This window comes from Carica papaya, chromosome 2 (genome assembly GCF_054855325.1).
Source record: "Carica papaya isolate Zhongbai chromosome 2, ASM5485532v1, whole genome shotgun sequence".
In the NCBI taxonomy this organism is placed as follows: domain Eukaryota; kingdom Viridiplantae; phylum Streptophyta; class Magnoliopsida; order Brassicales; family Caricaceae; genus Carica; species Carica papaya.
Window position 1 is genome coordinate 35,123,180 of NC_142310.1, and position 23,358 is coordinate 35,146,537.

At 36.3% G+C, this 23,358-nt stretch overlaps 4 protein-coding genes and 1 pseudogene across 11 annotated transcripts; 3 read left to right on the forward strand and 2 right to left on the reverse strand.

Annotated features, from left to right (window-relative positions):
- Nucleotides 1-33: 33 nt before the first annotated feature.
- On the reverse strand, nt 34-15,065 carry LOC110808564 (uncharacterized). 8 transcript variants are annotated; one of them, XM_088214373.1, is made up of 9 exons: nt 13,952-15,065; nt 12,481-12,890; nt 11,926-11,984; nt 8,777-9,694; nt 7,052-8,062; nt 5,675-6,174; nt 3,837-4,754; nt 830-1,564; nt 34-658 (listed from the first exon to the last, which is right to left on the reverse strand). In XM_088214373.1, exon 1 carries the CDS (start codon nt 14,805-14,807, stop codon nt 14,064-14,066), a length of 744 nt encoding a protein of 247 aa, XP_088070499.1. In that variant the 5' UTR covers nt 14,808-15,065; the 3' UTR covers nt 34-658; nt 830-1,564; nt 3,837-4,754; nt 5,675-6,174; nt 7,052-8,062; nt 8,777-9,694; nt 11,926-11,984; nt 12,481-12,890; nt 13,952-14,063. The 8 variants fall into 8 exon arrangements, with proteins under 8 accessions (XP_088070499.1, XP_088070500.1, XP_088070504.1 ...); XM_088214374.1 differs by having other exon boundaries at nt 7,052-7,147; nt 7,661-9,694; XM_088214378.1 differs by having other exon boundaries at nt 34-346; nt 433-658; nt 7,052-9,694.
- Nucleotides 2,686-5,281, forward strand: LOC110808562 (laccase-17). Its single transcript, XM_022034091.2, has 6 exons — nt 2,686-2,826; nt 2,928-3,079; nt 3,200-3,444; nt 3,547-3,675; nt 3,799-4,770; nt 4,947-5,281. Exons 1-6 carry the CDS (start codon nt 2,707-2,709, stop codon nt 5,075-5,077), a joined length of 1,749 nt encoding a protein of 582 aa, XP_021889783.2. The 5' UTR covers nt 2,686-2,706; the 3' UTR covers nt 5,078-5,281.
- On the forward strand, nt 7,654-10,218 carry LOC110808535 (laccase-17-like). Its single transcript, XM_088214371.1, has 6 exons — nt 7,654-7,793; nt 7,901-8,052; nt 8,140-8,384; nt 8,487-8,615; nt 8,739-9,710; nt 9,887-10,218. The coding sequence occupies exons 1-6, from the start codon at nt 7,674-7,676 to the stop codon at nt 10,015-10,017; spliced, it is 1,749 nt and encodes a 582-aa protein (XP_088070497.1). The 5' UTR covers nt 7,654-7,673; the 3' UTR covers nt 10,018-10,218.
- On the forward strand, nt 12,305-13,438 carry LOC110808536 (chitinase 2-like; annotated as a pseudogene).
- A 408-nt stretch (nt 15,066-15,473) lies between the features above and the next one.
- LOC110808563 (BTB/POZ domain-containing protein) lies at nt 15,474-18,207 on the reverse strand. Its single transcript, XM_022034092.2, has 2 exons — nt 17,449-18,207; nt 15,474-16,656 (listed from the first exon to the last, which is right to left on the reverse strand). The coding sequence occupies exons 1-2, from the start codon at nt 18,070-18,072 to the stop codon at nt 15,703-15,705; spliced, it is 1,578 nt and encodes a 525-aa protein (XP_021889784.2). The 5' UTR covers nt 18,073-18,207; the 3' UTR covers nt 15,474-15,702.
- Between the last annotated feature and the right edge of the window lie 5,151 nt (nt 18,208-23,358).

Below are 23,358 nucleotides of genomic sequence, written 5' to 3' on the forward strand. Positions count from 1 at the left end.
TTGCTATTTGAACGATATAAATAAATTTAGATATGATAGAAATTATTAGTTTGTTGAATGATTAATTGCATGATAACAGCTAAATTATTTTTAATCAGAACGTTACATTTCAAAACATCAACAATAATTTAATTTAGCAGACAAATATATAAACCCTTAATTAACACTTCTATGGCACCAACAATACCTTACTGTGAGTCGATTTCTCTGCAAACACCTTTCTCTTGTGCTTGATACCAAAAGGAGTGACCTCACTATCACACACATCAGAACCATGCCAAACATGCCTTGGAAGATAACGTCGGAAATAAAAATATTCTGAGCTTAGATGAGGTTTTTCGAGTGCCTTAACATGTATAAAACCAGGCCGCCAGTCATCATCTCCGACTAGTTTCAAGTATAAGTAACAAACAGCTGATTCTAGGCACTGACCTTTAACTTCAAATTCATCCACCACACAAGCTTGAAATGGTTTTGTAGGTATGTCATTGAGGACAACAGGATCTAACGGATCCAATCTCCTTATCTTTTTCGAGTTCAAGTGTCTCACCAAGATGTCATTTGATTTTGTATCGCCAAATCTCAAGCTAACATGGTTTGAGGTATCAGCACCTTTAGTACATGTCGTTTGAACAGTAATTGTGTATGTACAATTCTCCTGCAACAATAAAATTAAAGATGAATTTGGTATTATATATTTAATCAATATTTACAGTAATTAAGATATATATATATATATATTATTTCAACTAATACGTTTGAAATAATAAAATATTCTAAATTAGTGAAGGTTATAATCAAAACTAAGATAAAGTGAAAGGTTCATTACCTTGATCTTTTGCTGTGTGATACTTTCACCTCCTACAAGTAAAGCAAGTAAAAACACTGAAAACACAAAGATCAATCCTCTGCAACTCTCCAATATTCCCATTGTTCTTGTCAAGCTCCCAATGAAGTCTGATTGATGTTCTGCCATTTACCCAATTTATAGGCATGGATGATTCATTCTTTTCTTCAGTTACTTAAAAAGTTACTATATACTCCTATGGGGTTTTGTAAGTGGTACATACATACACCCCACTATATATAAAATATGAATAAGGGCTTCCTTAGCTTTTACTTATGCTCTCCTTTACATTATTGAATAATTGATTAATTAATTTGTCTTCGTTAGGGTAAAAGAATCTTTATTAATGTTCTTAACCTTTTTTCTCTTGGAAACTAAAGATAGATTCTATATGTATTACATATATATATATATATATATGTTTTTAATTGAAGATAGATTATACTTGTATATTAATAAAAAATAATCTTTTAGCCATGACCATTCGTCAAGATGGGCTGGGCCTTGGTCCAGGTCTGAGATGGGCTGGGCCTTGGTCAAGCTCTGAGGTGGCTGGGCCTTGGTCAAGCTCTGAGATGGGCTGGGCCTTGGTCAAGCTCTGGGGTGGGCTGGGCCTTGGTCAAGCTCTGAGGTGGGCTGGGCCTTGGTTGTGCCCCCTCCATAGGTCAAGCCCACTGGTAGACTGAACTGCCCTAGCAGGGTCCAAGGTAACAGAAACTGGATGGAGAAAAAGAAGAATACAAGTGTGAAATTTTGTGCTATTTGTCCAGTATTTACCAGGATATATAATAAATACTAACGAAATACTACTTGTGTATACTGTGTAATGACTTTCAGCATATATATATATATATATATATATAACACAAGCTTGGATGGACTTTCTCCTCACCAATAGATGGAAAAGGAGAGGCAAAGAGAGAGTAACTTTTTTTTCTTTGCTTAAATGGTTAGTTGGTAGTTGGTATGACTACATATTACACGTATATACATTACAAGCTTGAGAATTATATGACTGGTATCTCATTCCTGCATTGTAATCAACCGAAATACATATATGTTTATATATGTATGTTGTCTAGATCACTTTGTCGATAAGCTCCTTCCTGTTTGCTTGAAGAAAAATTGCTTCTACAGTAAAGCTATGATGACCTGTTGAGGTTGACAATCTGCTCATATTCACAGACATATATACATACAGACAGATAATATATGGGTTTATACAAAAAGAACGTCATTATATGTAGACACTATTATATGAATCAAGACTTACTTTACATAATACCCATATGTTGCTTTCAACATTGATAGTTAAATTATTTTTGCCTTCAAAATGTTAACAATGGTAATTATGTAAATAGTGACATGGGAACCAATGATAGGTATGGCTGCCAATCAATCTCTCATTTTCTTTCCTTTTTGCTGCCTTTTTTTCTCAGTTAAACAATAAGGTGGAGATATTATTAGAAGTGATAAGAAGTTAAATCATGAAATCACTTTACAATAAGGTCTAATTTTGATGATAATAAAAAATAAAAGGCTTAAGTTTGAGTTGAAGAGAAAGGAGGTCAAACAATTAAAGTTCATTATCTTTGCAATCACTCAAAAGTTGTTCTACACTACCAAACAGGTCAAATCACAGTAGCTATATGAACCAATTCTAATTTTCTCTTCACAAATTATGTAAATTCTATCACCTAAGCAAAACCCAGACACGCCTCATCCATCTATATATATTTACACTACATTGTAAGCTTCTGCAGTATATGTGCAGAAAAAATAAGTGCTTCAAGGCACCCAAGTAATTAAAATTCTTGACCATATAAATATAAGAAAGAAAACATACAGGGAGGTGAAAAATGGGAGCTTCTCTTCGTCCACGAAAAGCATTTTTCGGAGCTTGTCTACTCTTATTCATCAGCATATGCAGTCTTCTTCCGAACCCAGCACTTGGCATCACAAGGCATTACAAGTTTGATGTATGTATAGTACTATATATATACTACATATGTACATATAGTATCACCAACTCACTTTGCTTTGTATTGTTTTGACATTGTTTGAGATTTTCTCATTGTAGATCAAATTGCAAAATGTAACACGTCTTTGCCATACCAAGAGCCTTGTATTGGTAAATGGCAAGTTCCCAGGACCTCAGCTTGTAGCAAGGGAAGGTGACCGTCTACTTATTAAAGTTCTTAACCATGTCCCAAATAATATTTCCATCCACTGGTATGCTTAACATTCATGTACATCGGTTTGGAACTATTCTTTTTTTTTTTTTTCTCTTTTCTTATTTGAATTGATTATCTGTTTTTCATGCACATCCCTAATTTGAATTCTCCAAAACAGGCATGGGATTCGACAGCTTCAAACAGGGTGGGCCGATGGACCAGCTTATGTGACTCAATGCCCCATACAAACTGGCCAGAGTTATGTGTATAACTACACCATTGTTGGCCAAAGGGGCACTCTCTTCTGGCATGCTCACATTTCATGGCTAAGATCAACTCTCTATGGTCCCATAATTATCCTTCCCAAGCATGGTGTTCCTTACCCATTTACCAAACCTCACAAGGAAGTTCCTATAATATTTGGTATAGTTCAGAACCAAAAAGGACTCAAATTTCCAATCATTTTAAGCTTAAATAGTGTAGAGAACATCAAGTGCTAATATACAACACAAATTTGAATTTCAGGAGAGTGGTTCAATGCAGATCCTGAGGCAATCATTAACCAGGCACTCCAAACAGGCGGAGGCCCAAATGTTTCTGATGCCTATACCATCAATGGACTACCAGGACCTTTGTACAACTGCTCTGCTAAAGGTATAGAAAATTAAGCAAAACTATCATCATGACAGTTCAATATTAGATTTGAAATCGAACAAATGGAGTCTACAAAGACCAGAAAGTTCATTTGATCTTATTTTGTGCTGATGGATATGGCAGATACATTTAAGCTGAAGGTAAAGCATGGCAAGACATACCTTCTACGCCTGATCAATGCTGCACTTAACGATGAGCTCTTCTTCAGCATTGCAAATCACACGCTAACAGTTGTTGAAGTGGATGCTGGCTATGTCAAACCATTTGAAACCAAAACAATTTTGATTGCACCAGGACAAACCACAAATGTGCTACTCAAGACCAAACCTCACTTCCCCAATGCCACCTTCTTCATGACTGCTAGACCTTATGTGACAGGCCAAGGCACTTTTGATAACTCAACAGTTGCTGGTATTTTAGAATATGAGTTTCCACCGAATACCATTCACTCAGGAGTCTCAACTAAGAATCTTGCTCTTTTCAAACCAGTTCTTCCTCCTCTAAATGACACCTCTTTCGCTACAAATTTTACAAATAAACTCCGTAGCTTGGCAAGTAAAGAATTCCCTGCCAATGTGCCCCAAAAGGTTGATAGGCGATTTTTCTTCACAGTTGGCCTTGGAACTAATCCTTGCCAACACAACAATACCTGCCAGGGGCCTAATGGAACCAAGTTTGCAGCCTCTATTAACAACATCTCGTTTTCAATGCCAACAACAGCTCTTCTTCAAGCTCACTTCTTTGGACAATCAAATGGGGTTTACAGCGCTAATTTTCCTAGCGCTCCCATTATTCCTTTTAATTATACAGGAACTCCACCCAATAACACAATGGTTAGCAATGGAACAAAGCTGGTGGTGCTCCCTTTCAACACTAGTGTGGAGCTAGTGATGCAGGACACAAGCATACTCGGGGCAGAGAGTCACCCACTTCACTTGCATGGCTTCAATTTCTTTGTTGTTGGTCAAGGTTTTGGGAATTTTGATGCAAATAAGGATCCTGCAACCTTCAACCTGGTTGACCCTGTTGAAAGGAACACCGTTGGTGTACCCTCAGGTGGTTGGGTAGCAATTCGGTTTCTGGCAGACAACCCAGGTTAGTATTAGCAAGCAGAAAAATGAATTCCAACAGGGAATGTATTATTGTTAAGAATTAATCAACCCAAATATTGTTTATCAAACTTTATAACGTTGTTAATAGGTGAGATACATTCTATTTGTTGAATTGATCCAATTTTTTTATGATGATTGAAATATCAACTGTGCTGACAGGAATATGGTTCATGCATTGCCACCTGGAAGTCCACACTAGTTGGGGTCTAAAGATGGCTTGGGTTGTTTTAGATGGAAAACTCCCCAACCAGAAGCTACTGCCTCCACCAACTGATCTTCCCAAGTGTTGATCACATGACTCACTTCCTTATACAAGCTGATACTGATTCTCTGGCAATTTTTTTTTTTCTCATTTGAAATTTCCTGGTTTTATTTATAGTTCTTTTATTGTTCCAGAGGAAAAAGAGGGAGGACTCTTTTTTGTAACACCCAGATTCTTGTAAGGTCAATACGAAAGGTCTTAATAATACTGTCAAAAAAAATTAACCTAAACATTACTCTTTGATGCCTTTCATCTTTCTGGTGCATATTTTACTGCATATCAGAGACAAACTCTTTTGATGGTATTTTACATCTATTGCTGATAATATGTGTGTGTGTATATATTTACATGGGGAAGGATGGTTTTGTTACCCCAATAATCAGACACAACCAGAAACTTGTTTCTGTTGTTTACATCATGATCAAGTCCCTGAAATGCTTAATAGAAATGGTGAATGATTAATAGAAATGGTGCCAAAGCTTCAAGTAGGTAATTTAACACGCACAGAATGGATATATTAAAAAAAGAAAAAGAAAAAACTCCATGGCCATGAGTTAATAAGAGTGTGTTAAGGAAGCAAAAACTCCATCACCATGACTTATACAATGAGATGAAGAAGGTGTACCTGGCAAGTGTGGGCTCGGGCATTTCATCGAACAGAGAGAATGCCCTCTGGAATCCTCCTCCACCTCTTAGGCTACAGAAGCTGCTACAGCAACTCAATGCAGGGGATGAATAGATTTCCTTAATGCTTCACTGATTTATACAACGAGATGAAGAGGGTTTAGTAGGAAATTATTGGGTCAGGCATTTCATAGAGCAGAGAGAATGCATTATGGAGTATTCCTCCGTCTGTTTGGCCATAGAAGCTGCCATACAACCTCCATGAAGGAGACAAATGAAGTTCGCTTTTCCACTGATTCATACAGCGAGACGAAGGTTTACCAGGAAAGCTGAGACAGGCATTTCATCGAACAGAGAAGTTACATTCTGGAGTCCTCCGCAAGCGAAGGATTAATGGAGGTCATGCCTGGATGAATATCTATCTCTTCAGGTCGCTGTTGAGGAGTGCATATGGCTGATACGTTATAATTTGTTGAGAAGAAGTCCAATTTGGATTAGGCACTGTGTGAGTAAGTTCTATATTATTGATGAGATTTAAACTCGTGATCTTCAAATAAAGTAAAAGAATTTTAACTATAAAACTAACTTTTTGATGATAATATGGGAACTAAACTAAATAATTGAATAGGAAATAAGCTAAATCAAAACCTACAACCGTATTGAAGCTGTTTCACAGGCACATATGCATGTGGGTATATACATATATGATATATATATATATATATAATCCTTTCTAATCAAAAAGATAATCTGATAGGATCAAAGGACCTCTCTTCCATGCTTTATCAGAAATTACAGTGCTGATTAACTCCATACCCCATTAGGATCATAGACATATATATGGTAAAGTTGCTTTCAGATATTGAGAGCTAATATGTCCACCAATGTTACTAAATATAGTGAAAGGGTAACCAATGACAATCGTGTTCAAAGTTATATCTAAAAAAAAAGACCATAAACGACAAAGACTGAACATTTTCCCCCTTTTCTATCACAATTTTCACTTGGTAGACTTGCCAATAATGAAAGTGAATCTTCGGAAATCAGTTTTTTTATTTTATTTGAAAAGATGGGATTATGAAAGTCATAAGAACCCACTTTCAACTATTTTACATTTACTTTGATAATAAATAATTGAACTTAGCTCATCCATTTATTCATAATATTTCTAAATATTTTGATATTAAATTTAATTTTACTAATAAATAAAATATTGAGTGTTTATTTTTGTTGATATGGCATGCCTCATAACAATAAACTAAGAATACAAGTAATTGAGTTAAGTAAAGTCCTTAAGTGAATTGTATTGACTGTTATCTCAATCCTGCACTATAATCAACCGAAATAAATAAATCTATATGTATGTTTATATACATACATATATGTTGATAAGCTCTTTCTTCCTGTTTGCTTGAGTAAAAATTGCTTCCACAGTAAAGCTACGGTGACCTGTTGATGTTGACAATCTGCTCTTCTTCACAGACATACATATACACAGACACAAATATAGTATAGATGTGTTTATACAGATCAACAGAAGGAACATTATTATATGGCTAATACATCAATCTCTCATTTCTTTCCTTTTTGCTGCCCTTTTTTTTTTTCAATTAAACAATATGGTGGAGGGATTACTAGAAGTGATAAGAAGTTAAATCATGAAACTAGTTTACAATAAGGCCTAAGTTTGACTTGAAAAGAAAGGGGGTCAAACAACTAAAATTGATTATCTTTGAAATCACTCAAAAGTTGTTCTGCACTACCAAACAGGTCAAATCAAAGTAGCTATATTAACCCAATTCTAATTTTCTCTCTACAAGTTATATAAATTCTATCACCTAAGCAAAACCCAGACACGCCTCATCCATCTCTATATATTACACTACATTGTACGCTTTTGCAGTATATGTGCAGAAAAAGAAGTTCTTCATAGTGCCAAAGTAATCAAAAATCCTTGAGCTTAATAAATATAAGAAAGAAAACATACAGGGAGGTGAAAAATGGGAGCTTCTCTTAGTCCACAAAAAGCATTCTTCGGAGCTTGTCTACTCTCATTCATCAGCATATGCAGTCTTCTTCCGAACCCAGCACTTGGCATCACAAGGCATTACAAGTTTGATGTATGTATCATACTATATATATATATATATATACACTACATATATAGTATCACCAACTTGCTTTGCTTTGTATTGTTTTGACATTGTTTGAGATTTTTTCATTGTAGATCAAATTGCAAAATGTGACACGTCTCTGCCACACCAAGAATCTTGTATCAGTAAATGGCAAGTTCCCAGGACCTCGGATTGTAGCAAGGGAGGGTGATCGTCTACTTATTAAAGTTGTTAACCATGTCCCAAATAATATCTCCATCCACTGGTAAATCGACCTGCTTGAGATCACTTAGTTATATCTAATCTTCCTCTGCAGAATTATTATTTTCTAAAAGAAAATTCTCTGAAACAGGCATGGGATTCGACAGCTTCGGACAGGGTGGGCTGATGGACCAGCTTATGTGACTCAATGCCCCATACAAACTGGCCAGAGTTATGTGTATAACTACACCATTGTTGGCCAACGGGGCACTCTCTTCTGGCATGCTCACATTTCATGGCTAAGATCAACTCTCTATGGTCCCATAATTATCCTTCCCAAGCATGGTGTTCCTTACCCATTTACCAAACCTCACAAGGAAGTTCCTATAATTTTTGGTATAGTTCAGAACCAAAAAGGACTTGAATTTCCAATCATTTTAAGCTTACATGGTACAGAGAACATCAAGTGCTAATATACAACACAAATTTGAATTTCAGGAGAGTGGTTCAATGCAGATCCTGAGGCAATCATTAACCAGGCACTCCAAACAGGCGGAGGCCCAAATGTTTCTGATGCCTATACCATCAATGGACTACCAGGACCTTTGTACAACTGCTCTGCTAAAGGTATAGAAAATTAAGCAAAACTATCATCATGACAGTTCAATATTAGATTTGAAATTGAACAAATGGTCTCTACAAAGACCAGAAAGTTCATTTGATCTTATTTTGTGCTGATGGATATGGCAGATACATTTAAGCTGAAGGTAAAACATGGCAAGACATACCTTCTATGCCTGATCAATGCTGCACTTAACGATGAGCTCTTCTTCAGCATTGCAAATCACACGCTAACAGTTGTTGAAGTGGATGCTGGCTATGTCAAACCATTTGAAACCGAAACAATTTTGATTGCACCAGGACAAACCACAAATGTGCTACTCAAGACCAAACCTCACTTCCCAAATGCCACCTTCTTCATGACTGCTAGACCTTATGTGACAGGCCAAGGCACTTTTGATAACTCAACAGTTGCTGGTATTTTAGAATATGAGTTTCCACCGAATACCATTCACTCAGGAGTCTCAACTAAGAATCTTGCTCTTTTCAAACCAGTTCTTCCTCCTCTAAATGACACCTCTTTCGCTACAAATTTTACAAATAAACTCCGTAGCTTGGCAAGTAAAGAATTCCCTGCCAATGTGCCCCAAAAGGTTGATAGGCGATTTTTCTTCACAGTTGGCCTTGGAACTAATCCTTGCCAACACAACAATACCTGCCAGGGGCCTAATGGAACCAAGTTTGCAGCCTCTATTAACAATATCTCGTTTTCAATGCCAACAACAGCTCTTCTTCAAGCTCACTTCTTTGGACAATCAAATGGGGTTTACAGCACTAAGTTTCCTAGCGCTCCCATTATTCCTTTTAATTATACAGGAACTCCACCCAATAACACAATGGTTAGCAATGGAACAAAGCTGGTGGTGCTCCCTTTCAACACTAGTGTGGAGCTAGTGATGCAGGACACAAGCATACTCGGGGCAGAGAGTCACCCACTTCACTTGCATGGCTTCAATTTCTTTGTTGTTGGTCAAGGTTTTGGGAATTTTGATGCAAATAAGGATCCTGCAACCTTCAACCTGGTTGACCCTGTTGAAAGGAACACCGTTGGCGTACCTTCAGGTGGTTGGGTAGCAATTCGGTTTCTGGCAGACAACCCAGGTTAGTATTAGCAAGCAGAAAAATGAATTCCAACAGGGAATGTATTATTGTTAAGAATTAATCAACCCAAATATTGTTTATCAAACTTTATAACGTTGTTAATAGGTGAGATACATTCTATTTGTTGAGTTGATCCAATTTTTTTATGATGATTGAAATATCAACTGTGCTGACAGGGGTATGGTTCATGCATTGCCACCTGGAAGTCCACACTAGTTGGGGTCTTAAGATGGCTTGGGTTGTTTTAGATGGAAAACTCCCCAACCAGAAGCTACTGCCTCCACCAACTGATCTTCCCAAGTGTTGATCACATGACTCACTTCTTTATACAAGCTGATATTGATTCTCTGGCAATTTTTTTTCCCTCATTTCAAATTTCCCGATTTTATTTTTGGTTCTTTTGTTGTTCCAGAGGAAAAAGAGGGAGGACTCTTTTTTGTAACACCCAGATTCTTGTAAGGTCAATACGAAAGGTCTTAATAATACTGTCAAAAAAAATTAACCTAAACATTACTCTTTGATGCCTTTCATCTTTCTGGTGCATATTTTACTGCATATCAGAGACAAACTCTTTTGATGGTATTTTACATCTATTGCTGATAATATATGTGTGTGTATATATATTTACATGGGGAAGGATGGTTTTGTTACCCCAATAATCAGACGCAACCAGAAACTTGTTTATGTTTGAAACATCATGATCAAGTCCCTGAAAAGCTTAAGTACCCCGGTTGCCATATCAATAATGAAGATATGGTGAATGATTAATAGAAATGGTGCCAAAGTTTCAAGTAGGTAACATAACATGCACATGAATGGATATACTAAAGAAACTCCATGGCCATGAGTTAATAAGAATAATCTCTGCTACCTCCTTTTTTTCGAGCTAAAAGTGTAGAAATATATTGAAAATGGGGCGCCAACCTATATACAAAAGCTCTGCTACCATTGTCATGTACACGATAAACAAAGTACTATATACACATATCCATAGATATATATTCTCTTTCATCCAGAAATCCAAAAAAAAAAAAAAAAACACTGAATTTTTCGATCCTTCCTGATCTCATTCATCAACCTGTACAATATTCTTCCTGGGTCTGCACTTAGATCACTAGGCACTAGAAGTTTGATACATGGGTCACATAATTGCCTTTTTTTTAAAGAGAGAGACAAAATAGTAACTAGTATTAACAGGCACTAAGAGAGAATAATTGTTAATTTTTAGAAAAATAATAATAATTTTATTTTTTACCCTACGTATTATTATATTTAAAATATTTATAAAATTTCTAAACTACTAATAAAAAAATTTTTATTCTATTAAAATTCTAATTATATGAAATTATAATTTTAATAAAATTATAATTACATCATTTTAATTAATTAAAATAAATAATTAAATAATAAAATATAGCAGTCAACAATAACCTAATTACAAAAATTGCTTGACATGTGATACAACCATGAAATTAAAAATTGATGTACATTTCACATAATTGAAATTGGTATTTCTCTGCAGTACAATTGAGTAACTCCTTGATTCACTTCCAGCAGAAATTTTTATTGTTGTATGTGTTCTTTTTTTCCAGCAGTTTTAATCTATTTTTCTACGGACCAATTTATGGACAAAATTGCCTTTTTTTCTTTTGGTGAGATTTAAGAGAAAACTTGTCTTTATAAAATTCAGATTTCCTATAATGTTGATGTAAAAGTTCTCAATAATATTGCCAAAAAGATTAAATTTTCAATTGTTTTTGTTCATCTTTTCCAATGTTCAGGGAGAAAAAAGCTAATTAATCCCAAATTTATATTCTTGAACTCTCCACTGCTTGCCGAAAGTAGCAGAAAGTTATTTTGTTTTTAATTTTTCTTTTTGAGTGGATGTAGCTAGTTGTGAATATCTTAGTTCACTCATAGAGATTAGCTACTTTAACCAAGCCATGTTGTTAGCAGATTCCAAAGCAGCAGTCAATACCAGTGATAAAGTTTTTTTTAACTATTCTAATCAGCAGTTTTTGATTTATCCGGCCATTTATTATCCACGCACACACTGACATTATCAAGAAAATCACCAAGATGACTTTAGGCAGGAAAAATACGAACATCTAACACCCTCATTATTAATATATTTTTGTAACTAGAAGTGCTCCAAAAAAAAAAAGAAAATGAGCCATTCCTGTTTATATATGATATTTTGGTCAAGAAAAAAAACCTGCTGCTGTACCCAGTCCTTGGGGTCATGGCAGCCAAGATTCTTAGCATCTCCTTTGACTGCATATAAGAGCCAGAATAGAATGGTCTTAGTCATCCTAACAAGCATAATCTCAGATTTACAACTGCATCCTCTACACTAAGCATCTGCTACTACCATATGAAACCTATCGTAAATCCAACACAAAACACAGATGAATTATAGACATGCACCTGCATTGTACAGATAATAGATGTAAAATTTCACATTAATCTGGATTATCAATCCAGGCCCTGTATCCAATTTAAATCAAGACTAGTTAGTAGGCACTTGATATTTTGGTAAATGTCTACTTGAGCAAAAGCGAAGAAATTATGTTTGTTTTGTCCCCGTAATCACAATGAGAGAATATTGGTATGGATGAGACGACACTAGCACCAAAACGAATACTTTCCTAGTAACAAAATTTAAATAAGCGCAAGGAAGAATATACTTCAAGTATATTAAGGCCGTTGCATGGAAACAAATATCTTGTTGGTAGAGAACGATCTAAATATTCCTGAATCCAATAAATACCAGTCTCATAAACAAGGATTCCACTCCAGCTTGCAACAGCAATGTATTTCGTAAGTTCCTTGTTTCTCTCCTTCTTCAAGCCTTGTTCATTGCATTATTATCATTCCAAGTAAAATCAGAGAACTCCAAGCTCTTCAGAGAATACATAGGAGCTGAAGATAAGGGTGTTATATTCTCAGATGTACCCATCAAGTCCAGTGTTGAAGTTCACTTCATCCTATCCTTTGCCACTGACTATAGTGACACATCCTTCCCAGCTTCTCCCACCAATGGAGACTTCCATGTATATTGGGATATGGAAAACCTCTCCCCTTCCCAAGTTTCCTTCATCAAAACCCAGCATTCTAATATCATGGTTGCTATGAGTCTTGGTGGTGATACCATAAATGACCAATATGTCCATTTCAGCCCTAAATCAATTACTTCTTGGGTTAGAAATGCTATTAAATCAATAACAGAGATAGTAAGCAAGTATGACTTGGATAGAATTGATATTGACTACGAGCATTTCCATGCAGATACAGATACATTTTCTGAGTGCATTGGACAACTTCTTGTTCAACAAAAACAAAATCAAGTAGTGAAATTTGCATCAATAGCACCATATGATGATTCTTCTGTGCAACCATATTACTTGGCCCTGCGGAAGACTTACGGCCATCTCATAGACTATGGTAACTTTCAATTTTATGCTTATGACAGGGGGACTACTGTTTCTCAATTCTTGAAATATTTCGAAAAGCAGAGCACTAGATATAAAGGAGGAGAGGTCCTAGGGAGCTTCAGCACTGACGGAAACGAGGGCTAGTCTCCTAATAATCGATTTTTTAAAGCTTGCAGCAGGCTTACGCAACAAGGTAAACTCCATGGTATATTTATCTGATCAGTAGATGACTCCAAGAAGACTGGTTTCTGCTATGAGAACCAGTCACAGAACTTTCTAGCTAGCAATAAATGACCTCTCTCCACTTATTTATTGTATTGGGCATTAAGTCCCTAGAGATGTTATGGAAAGCCTACTCTCACAACTCTCTTGCATACAATTATCAGTGAAAATTCTTGGTTCTATGATTGTGTGTGCCATGTCAAAGTGCAAGTAAATAGGAATTTCCTTTACACAGGCCAATATCTCTTCCAAATTGAAACACTCTAAACCAAGCTATCCACACCTAATATAAACACTAAACAAGAATGCCAAGGCGCCCATAAGTCTAGAAAGTATTACACACCTGCTTATTCAGTTGTTCAATAATCATGTCTAAACTCCCTAGCAGATGCAGGACATGTACCAACGGTGGGTTCTTTCTGTAGTTTTGATTTGTCATAAATGATCCACATAATGCAAATATTTAACTAAAGTAAAACTGGGGAGCAATAAAATAAAAGCAAAGTTCCACCAAGAAGAGGCATCAATTGTAAACAAATTTCATTGAAGACTATAATTGGATATGAAATACAGGGAGAGCATTACCCCTAGAAAGGTAACCAAAATGAGCTTCTAAGCCACAGATTGCTTTGAAGCTCTGAAATCAAATCTTCTTCAATCCCCAATAGAAACACTATTAAGAAAATCATGCTAAGCGTTATTTCTTAACAATCTCTTCGCTTTTTCTCCTCCTCTTTTTCTTACTCCGACGCTCCTCGGAACGCAGGTCCTCTCCCTCGTAAGCCTCTTCACCCTCCTTCTTCTCTTCCCTACTTTCTGCTAATATCTCCATCTTGACCCCATCTCGCGTTTTGCCAATTGGACATTCGTTTTCCACGAACTTAACATTCTCAACCCCGTCATCCTCGTTCTTGATCTTCTTCTTCTTGTGCTTCTTTCTCTCCTTATCCACCCCTTCAAGGCCCTCAACTTCATGGCTCCGTTCTCCTCGACCCAACGGAATCAGCTTCTCCTCACCCTCAATCTCAAATTTAACCCCAGCACTCTCATCCTCGTTTTTCACGAAATCATCAAACTCACCCCTCTCCTTCTTCTTCTTATTACGGTGTTTCCCTCCCTCAATATTCTCCCCTTGACTCCTTTCCTGGCTTAACTCAGCGAGATGATTCGGCTCCCCGTCAGCATCAATCCTTGTTGGCGGGTTTTGCTCCTGAGAAACATCAGGCTTCGGCCATCTGCGTTTTCCGGACGACTTGGATGAGTACTTGAGCTCCTTGTGGAGGTGAGCAAGCTCAGTGAATGCGGCCGAGGCGCGTCGTACGTAAGCGCTGATGGCTTGGGATGCACCGTTTTCGGCGGCGGCGAAGTTGGAGATTATCGAAGCGGCTTTGGAGAGAGAGATCGGAGCAGTTGATATCACTTTTCCTGATACTGTCTTCATCGTTTAAACTTAGGTTTTTAAATAAAGACTCTAGGGTTTAAGGTACATTGATGGTGGTTTCGTTGAACCACGTAGCCAAGGGGTGGAAGAAGATGAGTGACTTTGGCGCGAAGATAAAGACGGAAGAACCGATAGTGAACAAGAACGAGCCGTCTGTCCGAGAGAAAACAAGAAAAAGAACGGAGGAGGGCGATGGCAAGGAGAAAGGGTAACGGCTGTTTTACAGAAGGAAGAAGCTTAGGGCAAGAACAAAACGGGCTAGGGCTAGGCCTGGTCTTGGTTTTATAATTAGACCGTGTTGGTTTGGGCTTCAATTTTCCATTTTTTATTTTTTTTTATTTTTTAATTTTTAATATTTTTTTAATAATAATAATGTTGGAATTTTATAAAAAAGAATAAAAATATAAATTAAATTGAATAAATTGAATTTTACTTTATAAATAATTTGTACAATTGAATTTCAATATAGATATTAAATTATTCACACAAAAATTATTATTTTATTACAATCTATATTTTATGAATTTCTTTTATAATAATTTAGTGCTTAATTGCTTGCTTTCTCTCCCATTGATTCACCACAATGAGAGAAAAAAAAAAAAAAAAATCTGCCGTGTGAAAATAAATGCAGGCATCTGCAGCTTCAATTTTCATCAATATGCCCAATTCTGCAAAAAATTTCATAGATTGTTTCTACATTTTCAAGCCTCTGAAACCCCCAAAAAAAAAAAAAAAAAAAAAAACTGAAAATGACAAAAGAATCCACATGGGTTATAAATGACAAATTTATGCCAAAAAAATCCAAGCTTGCTGGCTAAAAGAATATCAAATCCATATGTATATATATCCATGTGGGTTTGCAGAAATTTTCCTTCAAAAACAAACAGACCTTATTCTACTCTGGATTGCCACAAACTGTTATTTGCAACTGAGAATTATCCTGCTCAACGACCGATTGTCTGATAAAAGCTCTTCTCCACCAGATCTCAAATGCTCTCTGGATATTCGGACAGTCGTCCCCTTTATTGAGAAACCGATCAAACCAATTAAGCAAAATACTTTGTTGTTGTCTCAACGACAGGGTAAGTATCGTTTGGCTCAGCCCTTCCTCAACCAATTTCTTGTCTACAGACCTCGATGCCCTTCTCATCCATCCAAAATCCTCGTAAAGTGCTTCCAACCAAGTTGATAGCAGTTCAAATCGCGCATCTTTTGGCACCAAGACATGTCCCCTTCCGATTGCAATGCAAAGCACTGCTGTGATCTTACTGATTTCGTGTCGGAACATAGTGGGAACTTTTGAATGGAGAGTTGCCAGCTCCTTCTGGTCTGCCCACAGTTTCACAAACTCATCCCCCATTTTCTTGTTGATCAAAATATCAACCATCCATTGCAAATTATCAGCTTCTCGAGCTATTTCACTCATTAAAGCCACTCGATCTTTTTTGGATTCGTCTATGCACATAGCTTCAGATAAGCAAAGGACAAGTGAAGACAGACATCTGTGGCAGAGGCTATAAAGGGTATCTTTGGAGACATGATGTCCATCCTCGTTATCGGATGCATCTTCCCTAAATAACCGGGAAATTAAATTTTTCATTTCTCTTCGAGCTTTATCATCTTTAGCTTGCAGAACGCCAGTCAAAAGTCTCCCAAAGATATCATCCACTCTTGCAGAAGTAGAAGGTTCACATGCTACTCTCTGGAGAATGCCAGCCATTGAATCATGAAACTCGTGTTTTGCAAGAACTCCAATTACTTCCTCCTCTTCCTCATCGGACCATGGAACAGCTTCCAAGTACTCCAAGCAAGATGTTATCCCCTCATCAAATATTAAGGAGGCACAGACCTACAATTTAGCAAAAATGATACAGAAACCTCACTACGCCAGAATTCGAAGAGAAGTAGAACAAAAATGGTTTTCTTCCCTCATTTTTCCTTTGGCAAACAATCCAAAAATGGAATATATTTCCTTAGAAGCAAGAAAGCAGTAACGTTTATCGCTCAAGTAAAACTGGAGGAGAGTTTAGATAGGAAAAACAAAGAAACTGAATCTGTTCTCTCCTGCTACAAAAGATTAATAGATGCTCACAGCAAACTGGAAGAGAAAGAAATTAAATGAAGACTTCTGAATCTTCCATTTCTGAATCTAAGAGCATATATATATCATGCACAAAGAACTTAACTGTCTGAATAGATACTGAAGAAATTAGCAGTTCGTACTAATCTCTATGACAAACTTTCTAATTACAATAGGAATCCTAAAGACTAAAGAAAATCTTTTAACCCAATAATTTTCAGATGTAATTCTCTTGAATTATGAGAGAAAAAAGGGTTTTTCCCTTTTGTTTCTTTTGTTTTTCTTCTCTGAAAAATTAACCAGCATAACAGATCAAAATGATTCTACTCCCTAAATTGTCTCAGCAACATATTTAACATAAGAAGCTGATGAGAACTTATGGGCATTTTTATTTTGTCTATATGGTTTATGTTTTCAAGTTCCAAATTCCATATTTTCTCAGTAACCAAACAGAAAATAGACAAAAACCCAGAACATGCAAACAAGAGACAAGAACAAGAAATCAGAAGGGACCGAAATAAGAGTAAGTAAATACTAAAACAAAATTGTGACAATTAGTACCTTGAGCAAAGCCAAGACCTTTTTAACATCCTCACCAATCAACCTCTTCTTCAAATCATCACAATACATCAAAACCACAGTCTCCACATAATCCCCAACATCATCACATTCACTTATCTCAATAGTATGAGAAACTCCTCTCTCCTTTCTCTGACACAACTTCTGTGCAAAATACCTACTCTTCTCCACTAATACAGTTCTGTGCACATCAATGATTACTTTATGTCCATCTCTTCCGACTACCGTGAGTCTCACATCACCTGATCCCACTCCCATATTGGTGGCACAACACATTTGCTTGAACTCGGACAGGATCCTGGCGATTCGGGCTTGGGGTTTCTTGCGAGCTTCTTCGAGCGATCTTGACTCACGATGCTGCTCCTCAGACATCATCTCCAAGAGGGTAGGGTGAGAGTGAGTGGGGCGGGTGGGGGTCTGTGCTATCTCAATGGACGATGAAGAAGGAGAAGCAGGAGAGACAGAAGAAGGAAAAGGGGGAGATGAAGATGGAGAGCAAACCCTGGAGTATGATATTGGCGAGGGAGTTGTTCTTGACGAAAAGGAAAATGTGGGGTCTGCAATAAAGCCTTGCTTTATCATTGTTGACACTTCTCTCGACGCCATTGTCACCTACCGGAGCAAGAAAAGAAAGAAATCGGTACGTGGGATTCTTTGGAATCAAGAAGATAGGAATGGGTATTTTGCAAAGTAGAAAATGGTTGACAAACTGAAGAGGGTGATAGAAAAAAAAAAAAAAAAAAAGAATCGGTAAGGTAAAGTAGACAAATTTTCCGGGAAAAATAACAGTGGACGAGAAAAGCAAAAGAAAAGTAGAGATTTTTTCCGGGAAAAAAAAAATAAAGATTAAAGAGAGAAAGAGGTAAAGGAGACTGAAGAGGAATCCTAGAGATGGAGAGAGTTTTGGATCTATAATGATTCAGGGAAGCAAGAGCCGTCCTCTGTAATGGAGACGATACGAATATATATATATATATATATATATAAACATTAAAAACGGTTAATTTTTTGTTTTTATTCTTTTTATTTCTCATTTTTTTCTCACTTCACTTTTCTTTATGTATATAATTTTATTTTTTAAAAAAGAAATAAATTCTCTAGATTTTGTTTAATGATAATTATTTAATTATCTCTTTTTTTACGTAATTAATTAATCATGCTTAACACTAATAATTTAATAATTGGTGATTTTGGAAATATCGTTTATTAACAATTTCTTAGCTCTGCATTCTTACAGTGCAAACTGGCAAATATTTTTTTTTTTTTTTAAATTTATTCACTTCAATTACGAATCTATATATATTTTTCTACATCCATTGTATATCATAATTTTATTTTTTTTTAAAAAAAAGATAAAAACTAAAACTTAGGAATAATTTTTGAATAAATGATTTATTTCCTTACTTTTTTTTAATAAGAAACTTATTCATTAGAGGTAGGAATAATTTAAAACGAAATATATTTTAATTAATTTAAATTGAACATCCCATTCTTGTAAATTCTTTAATTCCTCATCTATATTGATTGTCCAACTCAAAGTTTAAATTTATATTTTTAAGAGAATAAATAGAAGTATTAATTAATTAAAAATAATTATATATACACATAATTATTTAATAAAAGAATAGTTACACATATACATAATTCTTTCACACCCAAAAAAAAAAAAAAAAGAAATCACATTTTAAAAAACAATAAAAGCAAAAGTTACCCACCAAGTGTAATGATTTTGGTTTTGAATGGTCTTGGTCCATGTGATAAAACTCTCACAAATAATTTGGTAGGGCACAAATATTATTATTGGGTTCTTTGGAGACACTACATTTATTTTCGACATGGAAGAACAGGCCTCCATGTTTTCTTTTGAGGGGTTCAACTTTTCAAATTGGAACAACTTTTTGAGGGTCATTTTCAAAAGGACATGGGAAAGAAGAAAATGATGTATCATGGTTAAATAGTTTAGGGTATGCTTTAATGGAGGTAGATGGAATGGAATATAATTTTTCTAGTCGTTCAAAGATGTGTGATACTTCAATCTCGTGTTAGAAAAATATGCGACTGTCAAATTTTATATGAGAATTTAAATCACATATAATGTTTTAAATTCTATAAATTATCGAGTTTGTAATGTTTGAAATATGATATTATAAACAATAATAAAATACGTGTCGCTTTAATAGCTCTAACTAATAGAATTTTGAACTTTTTGAATTTTGAATTGACTTTGATAAGATCATTAATCATATATTAAAAAGATATATAATTATTAAGTTTTATATTAATTTGAATCCAAAGATGTTACAAGAGTTCATTCTATAGGGATAATAATTGTTTATTCCATTAAATTGAGGTCAAATGAAAATAATAATAAAATTAAATTACCTTTCCTATAATAAAAAAAAAACTTATAAATAAACTGTAGAGACCCAAACCCTGGGTAAAATAAATTTGAATTAAAAAAGCGGAAACGTATAATAACATTAGTATTTGCATTCCTTACACATAAATTAGAATGCCTAATAGGGTACAGAAATGTCCCTTTCATAGCGGTTCATCAAAAAAACGAAACAAACATATGAAATTAGTAAATAAATATTGTGGGGAGGTTAACCTCCACTAACTCTTGATAGGATCCGAGCGACACCTACTCACAACTCTCTTGCTGATTAGGTTCTGAATCTTGATCTTCTTGACCTGAAATAGTTAATAGCGGTGAGTTACACTAACCCAATAAAAATATCACACTACTAACCGATACGGAAATTAAATGTTAGTAAAAAAAAACATAAAACAACTAATTGAGTTCTTAATTTAAGTAAATTCATTTATCATAGGAAAAATCATTTATTGTATACTTACCGTTATGAAGATAATAACTCGAATAACATTATGATTTCTTATACAAGTGAACGAGAACAACAATTTTCCTTTTTATCTTCTTAGTGCTACTTTTGGAGGTCCATAGGGATGTACCCCTACGCGTTAACCCAATATCTAAACTTGTCAATTAACCAGTCGTCTCCATATCCCGTCCGTTATGAACGCCAAAAATATTATTTCTCGATATCACATCCGGTATGAGGGTGAAACGGGTCGTCTCCATACTTTGTCCGGTATGAGCGTCAAAAATATCATCTCTCGATACCTCGTTCGGTATGAGGTAACGTTCACAGTAAGGTTCCTTATGTACCCGATTTGTCCACCATCTCCTAGAATATCCAGTAAAACATCCATTTATTAATTTACATCATCAAGCAATATCTCATTTGTATATTAATTTCACATTTCACAATCAATCATAAATCACGAAAAACAAACGATATATGTATTAATGAAACACAACTGAATCATTTAACTATTTCAATATATTATCATGTATTTAAAATTATACAAGTAAATAATTAGTTAAACATGACAAATAAATAACTAACCGGTTTCGACTCCATTAATGACTTGTAATTATTCCCAAAGTTTCTTAAATTTCACAAAATACTATATTATTAATTATTAAGCTTCAATTCTATAATATAGAATAGAGTGAGAGATTCTTATTCGAATCGGTGTCTGAAACACCGTACTTTTTACTGCACCTCCTAGTGGTCTCTAGATTTAATGAATTTTTTTACGGAGATTAAACACGCTTCACGTACCCAAAAAATATTTTAAAAAAACCAAATATGTGTTAAAAATCCTTTTTGGCCAATTTTGAGATTCCGGTACTACGCCGTCGTTGGACCTGCGATGGTGGTTTGCCTCGACCTGATCTTTTTCGATCGGTTTTGGCTAACTTTACACATATCTCTGTGGAAAAATATGTTAGAGAGCCTCGGTTGGTTGAAAAAATTAAGAAACTGAAACCTACCGGTGGTGCCGGGTGGGGCGGCTCTGTCGGCTCTCTTTTGCTGCTGGGATTCCTCATTCGATCAACCTGCAAAAAATACAATGGTAGAAAAATTGCACAAAATGAGAACTGGAAAAGGGTTCATCGGAGGAGGTTACGAGTTTTGGGCCATGGCAGCCCCGCCGGGTTTTGCTCGCGATTTTTTATTCACTCGCTGTTCGTTTTACTCTGATATGGCTACAGGGGTGCTTGGAATCGAATGCCGAATGGGTAGGAGAATTTTTACCTTTCTTTACGGTCGGAGGTGGCTCTGGTGCAGCGGCAGTCAGCTTCCTTCTCCAGCGTCTGGTCCTTCTTGGGGGAGGGCTGGCGGCTAAGTGTAGTAACTGGATGTAAAAAAAAGAAAAAAAAAATTGTATGTATGTATATATGGGTATATAGTGATGATTATAGAAGTGAAACTTATAGAGGAGGCCACGGGAGGAGAGAGAAAAAGAAACGCAGAATGTGAGTGAGGTCTGTGAGAGAGAGGAGGTTGGGTGTGAGTGTGAGTGGAGGTGTATGGAGGAGGCCGCAGGAGGAGAGAGAAAGAGTGTGGTGCGTGAGCGAGGTTTGTGAGAGAGATGAGACTTTGTGTGAGTATGAGTAGAGGTATAGGGAGAAGGCCGCGGGAGGAAAGAGAAGAGGGAGTATGGTGTGTGAGTGAGGTTCGGGAGCGGGAGGAGATTTTGTGTGAGTGTGAATAGAGGTAGATGGAGGAGGCTGCGGGATGAGAGAGATGAAGGAATGCGATGTGTGAGTGAGGTCCGTGAGGGAGAGGGGACTTTGTGTGAATATGAGTGGAGGTATCGGGAGGAGGCCGCAGGAGGATAAAGAAGAAGGAATGCGGTGTGTGAATGAGGTTCGTGAGGGAGAGGTGATTTCGTGATTAGGAGTGGGGGTACCTGGAAGGAGAGAGAAGGAGGAGTTCGACGAGTGAGGGGGATTTGTGTAAGAGAGAAAGTGTTGTGTGGTTGTGAGTAAAGGTAGGCATGGAAGGGTGGAGTGTGTGTATGCTGGAAATTAGGGAGGAGGAAAGGGAGGCCTGTAGAACGTGGGTGTGAGGTATCGGGATAGAAGTGTATTGATATAGCTGTGTGGTGTAAGGATATGAGTTGTATATAGGTTGGTATAGCTACTGTAAATTTAGTAGTTGGCAAGGGAACATTACTGGTGTGTGCGTGTTAAATGTTAGTGTGTGTCTTATGGAGAGACGCCTGTAGTTTCGATATACCTGTTAAAGGTATAGGAGAGTTTCAGGTCAATGCAGTGGGGTGAGAACGGGATGGTATTGTTCTTGAGTTGGTGGCTTTGGGGGAACACTGATATTGGTTGTCGCTACTTAGAAGGAGTAAGTTGATCGCCGATAGTAGTGATGGTCGGGAGACTCTGACGACAAGGGGTTGGGTTGCCGATATTGGTGATGGAAGAGAATGGTATCTGTGTGTGTGTGTGTAGCCTGTTAGGGGTCGAGAGATAGAAGGTTGATTGTTGATCGCCGATATTGGTGACGAGTGAGAACATTTGTACGGTTGGGGTGACATCGGAAGACGGTCACACTTGATATGCATAATAACTAAATTACTAGGGGTAAGTTAGTCCTATGTAGTCCTAAGGTGGTATTAAGGTATGGCTTAGGTTGTGTAGATATAGTACATATAGAAAAACTGGGTTTTCTGTTGTTACATATGATACTTGTAACTTAATTTTTACTGCATTGAGTTATATGTACTCACTCTTTATCATTCACAGATGAAGTAGGGATGGAGCCATGATCGGAGTTGCTGGTTTCCGAGCCTAGCGTATAGAGTAACAGAGCAAGGATTCTTTTTATGGGCAGAATAGAGTGTGTAAAAATTAGTAGTAGTGTAAATAGTGTCTGCTAGAAGTGTATGAGATTGTATTTCACTGTGATGTACATGTAGGGTTGCAAGTTTATCTTGATTTTCAAAAATAGATTATGGTAAGGTTTCTATGTGTGTAATTGATTTGGAATGGAACTTTCATATTTG

Coding starts and splice junctions, on each gene's coding strand:
- LOC110808535 (XM_088214371.1), top strand. CDS start 7,674: ATGGGAGCTTCTCTTAGTCCACAAAAAGCATTCTTCGGAGCTTGTCTA. Junction 7,794..7,900: donor CAAGGCATTACAAGTTTGAT/GTATGTATCATA, acceptor TTTTCATTGTAG/ATCAAATTGCAAAATGTGAC. Junction 8,053..8,139: donor AATAATATCTCCATCCACTG/GTAAATCGACCT, acceptor TCTCTGAAACAG/GCATGGGATTCGACAGCTTC.
- LOC110808562 (XM_022034091.2), top strand. CDS start 2,707: ATGGGAGCTTCTCTTCGTCCACGAAAAGCATTTTTCGGAGCTTGTCTA. Junction 3,445..3,546: donor GGAAGTTCCTATAATATTTG/GTATAGTTCAGA, acceptor TTTGAATTTCAG/GAGAGTGGTTCAATGCAGAT. Junction 3,676..3,798: donor GTACAACTGCTCTGCTAAAG/GTATAGAAAATT, acceptor TGGATATGGCAG/ATACATTTAAGCTGAAGGTA.
- LOC110808563 (XM_022034092.2), bottom strand. CDS start 18,072: ATGGCGTCGAGAGAAGTGTCAACAATGATAAAGCAAGGCTTTATTGCA. Junction 16,657..17,448: donor AGGTCTTGGCTTTGCTCAAG/GTACTAATTGTC, acceptor GCTAAATTGTAG/GTCTGTGCCTCCTTAATATT.
- LOC110808564 (XM_088214376.1), bottom strand. CDS start 14,807: ATGAAGACAGTATCAGGAAAAGTGATATCAACTGCTCCGATCTCTCTC.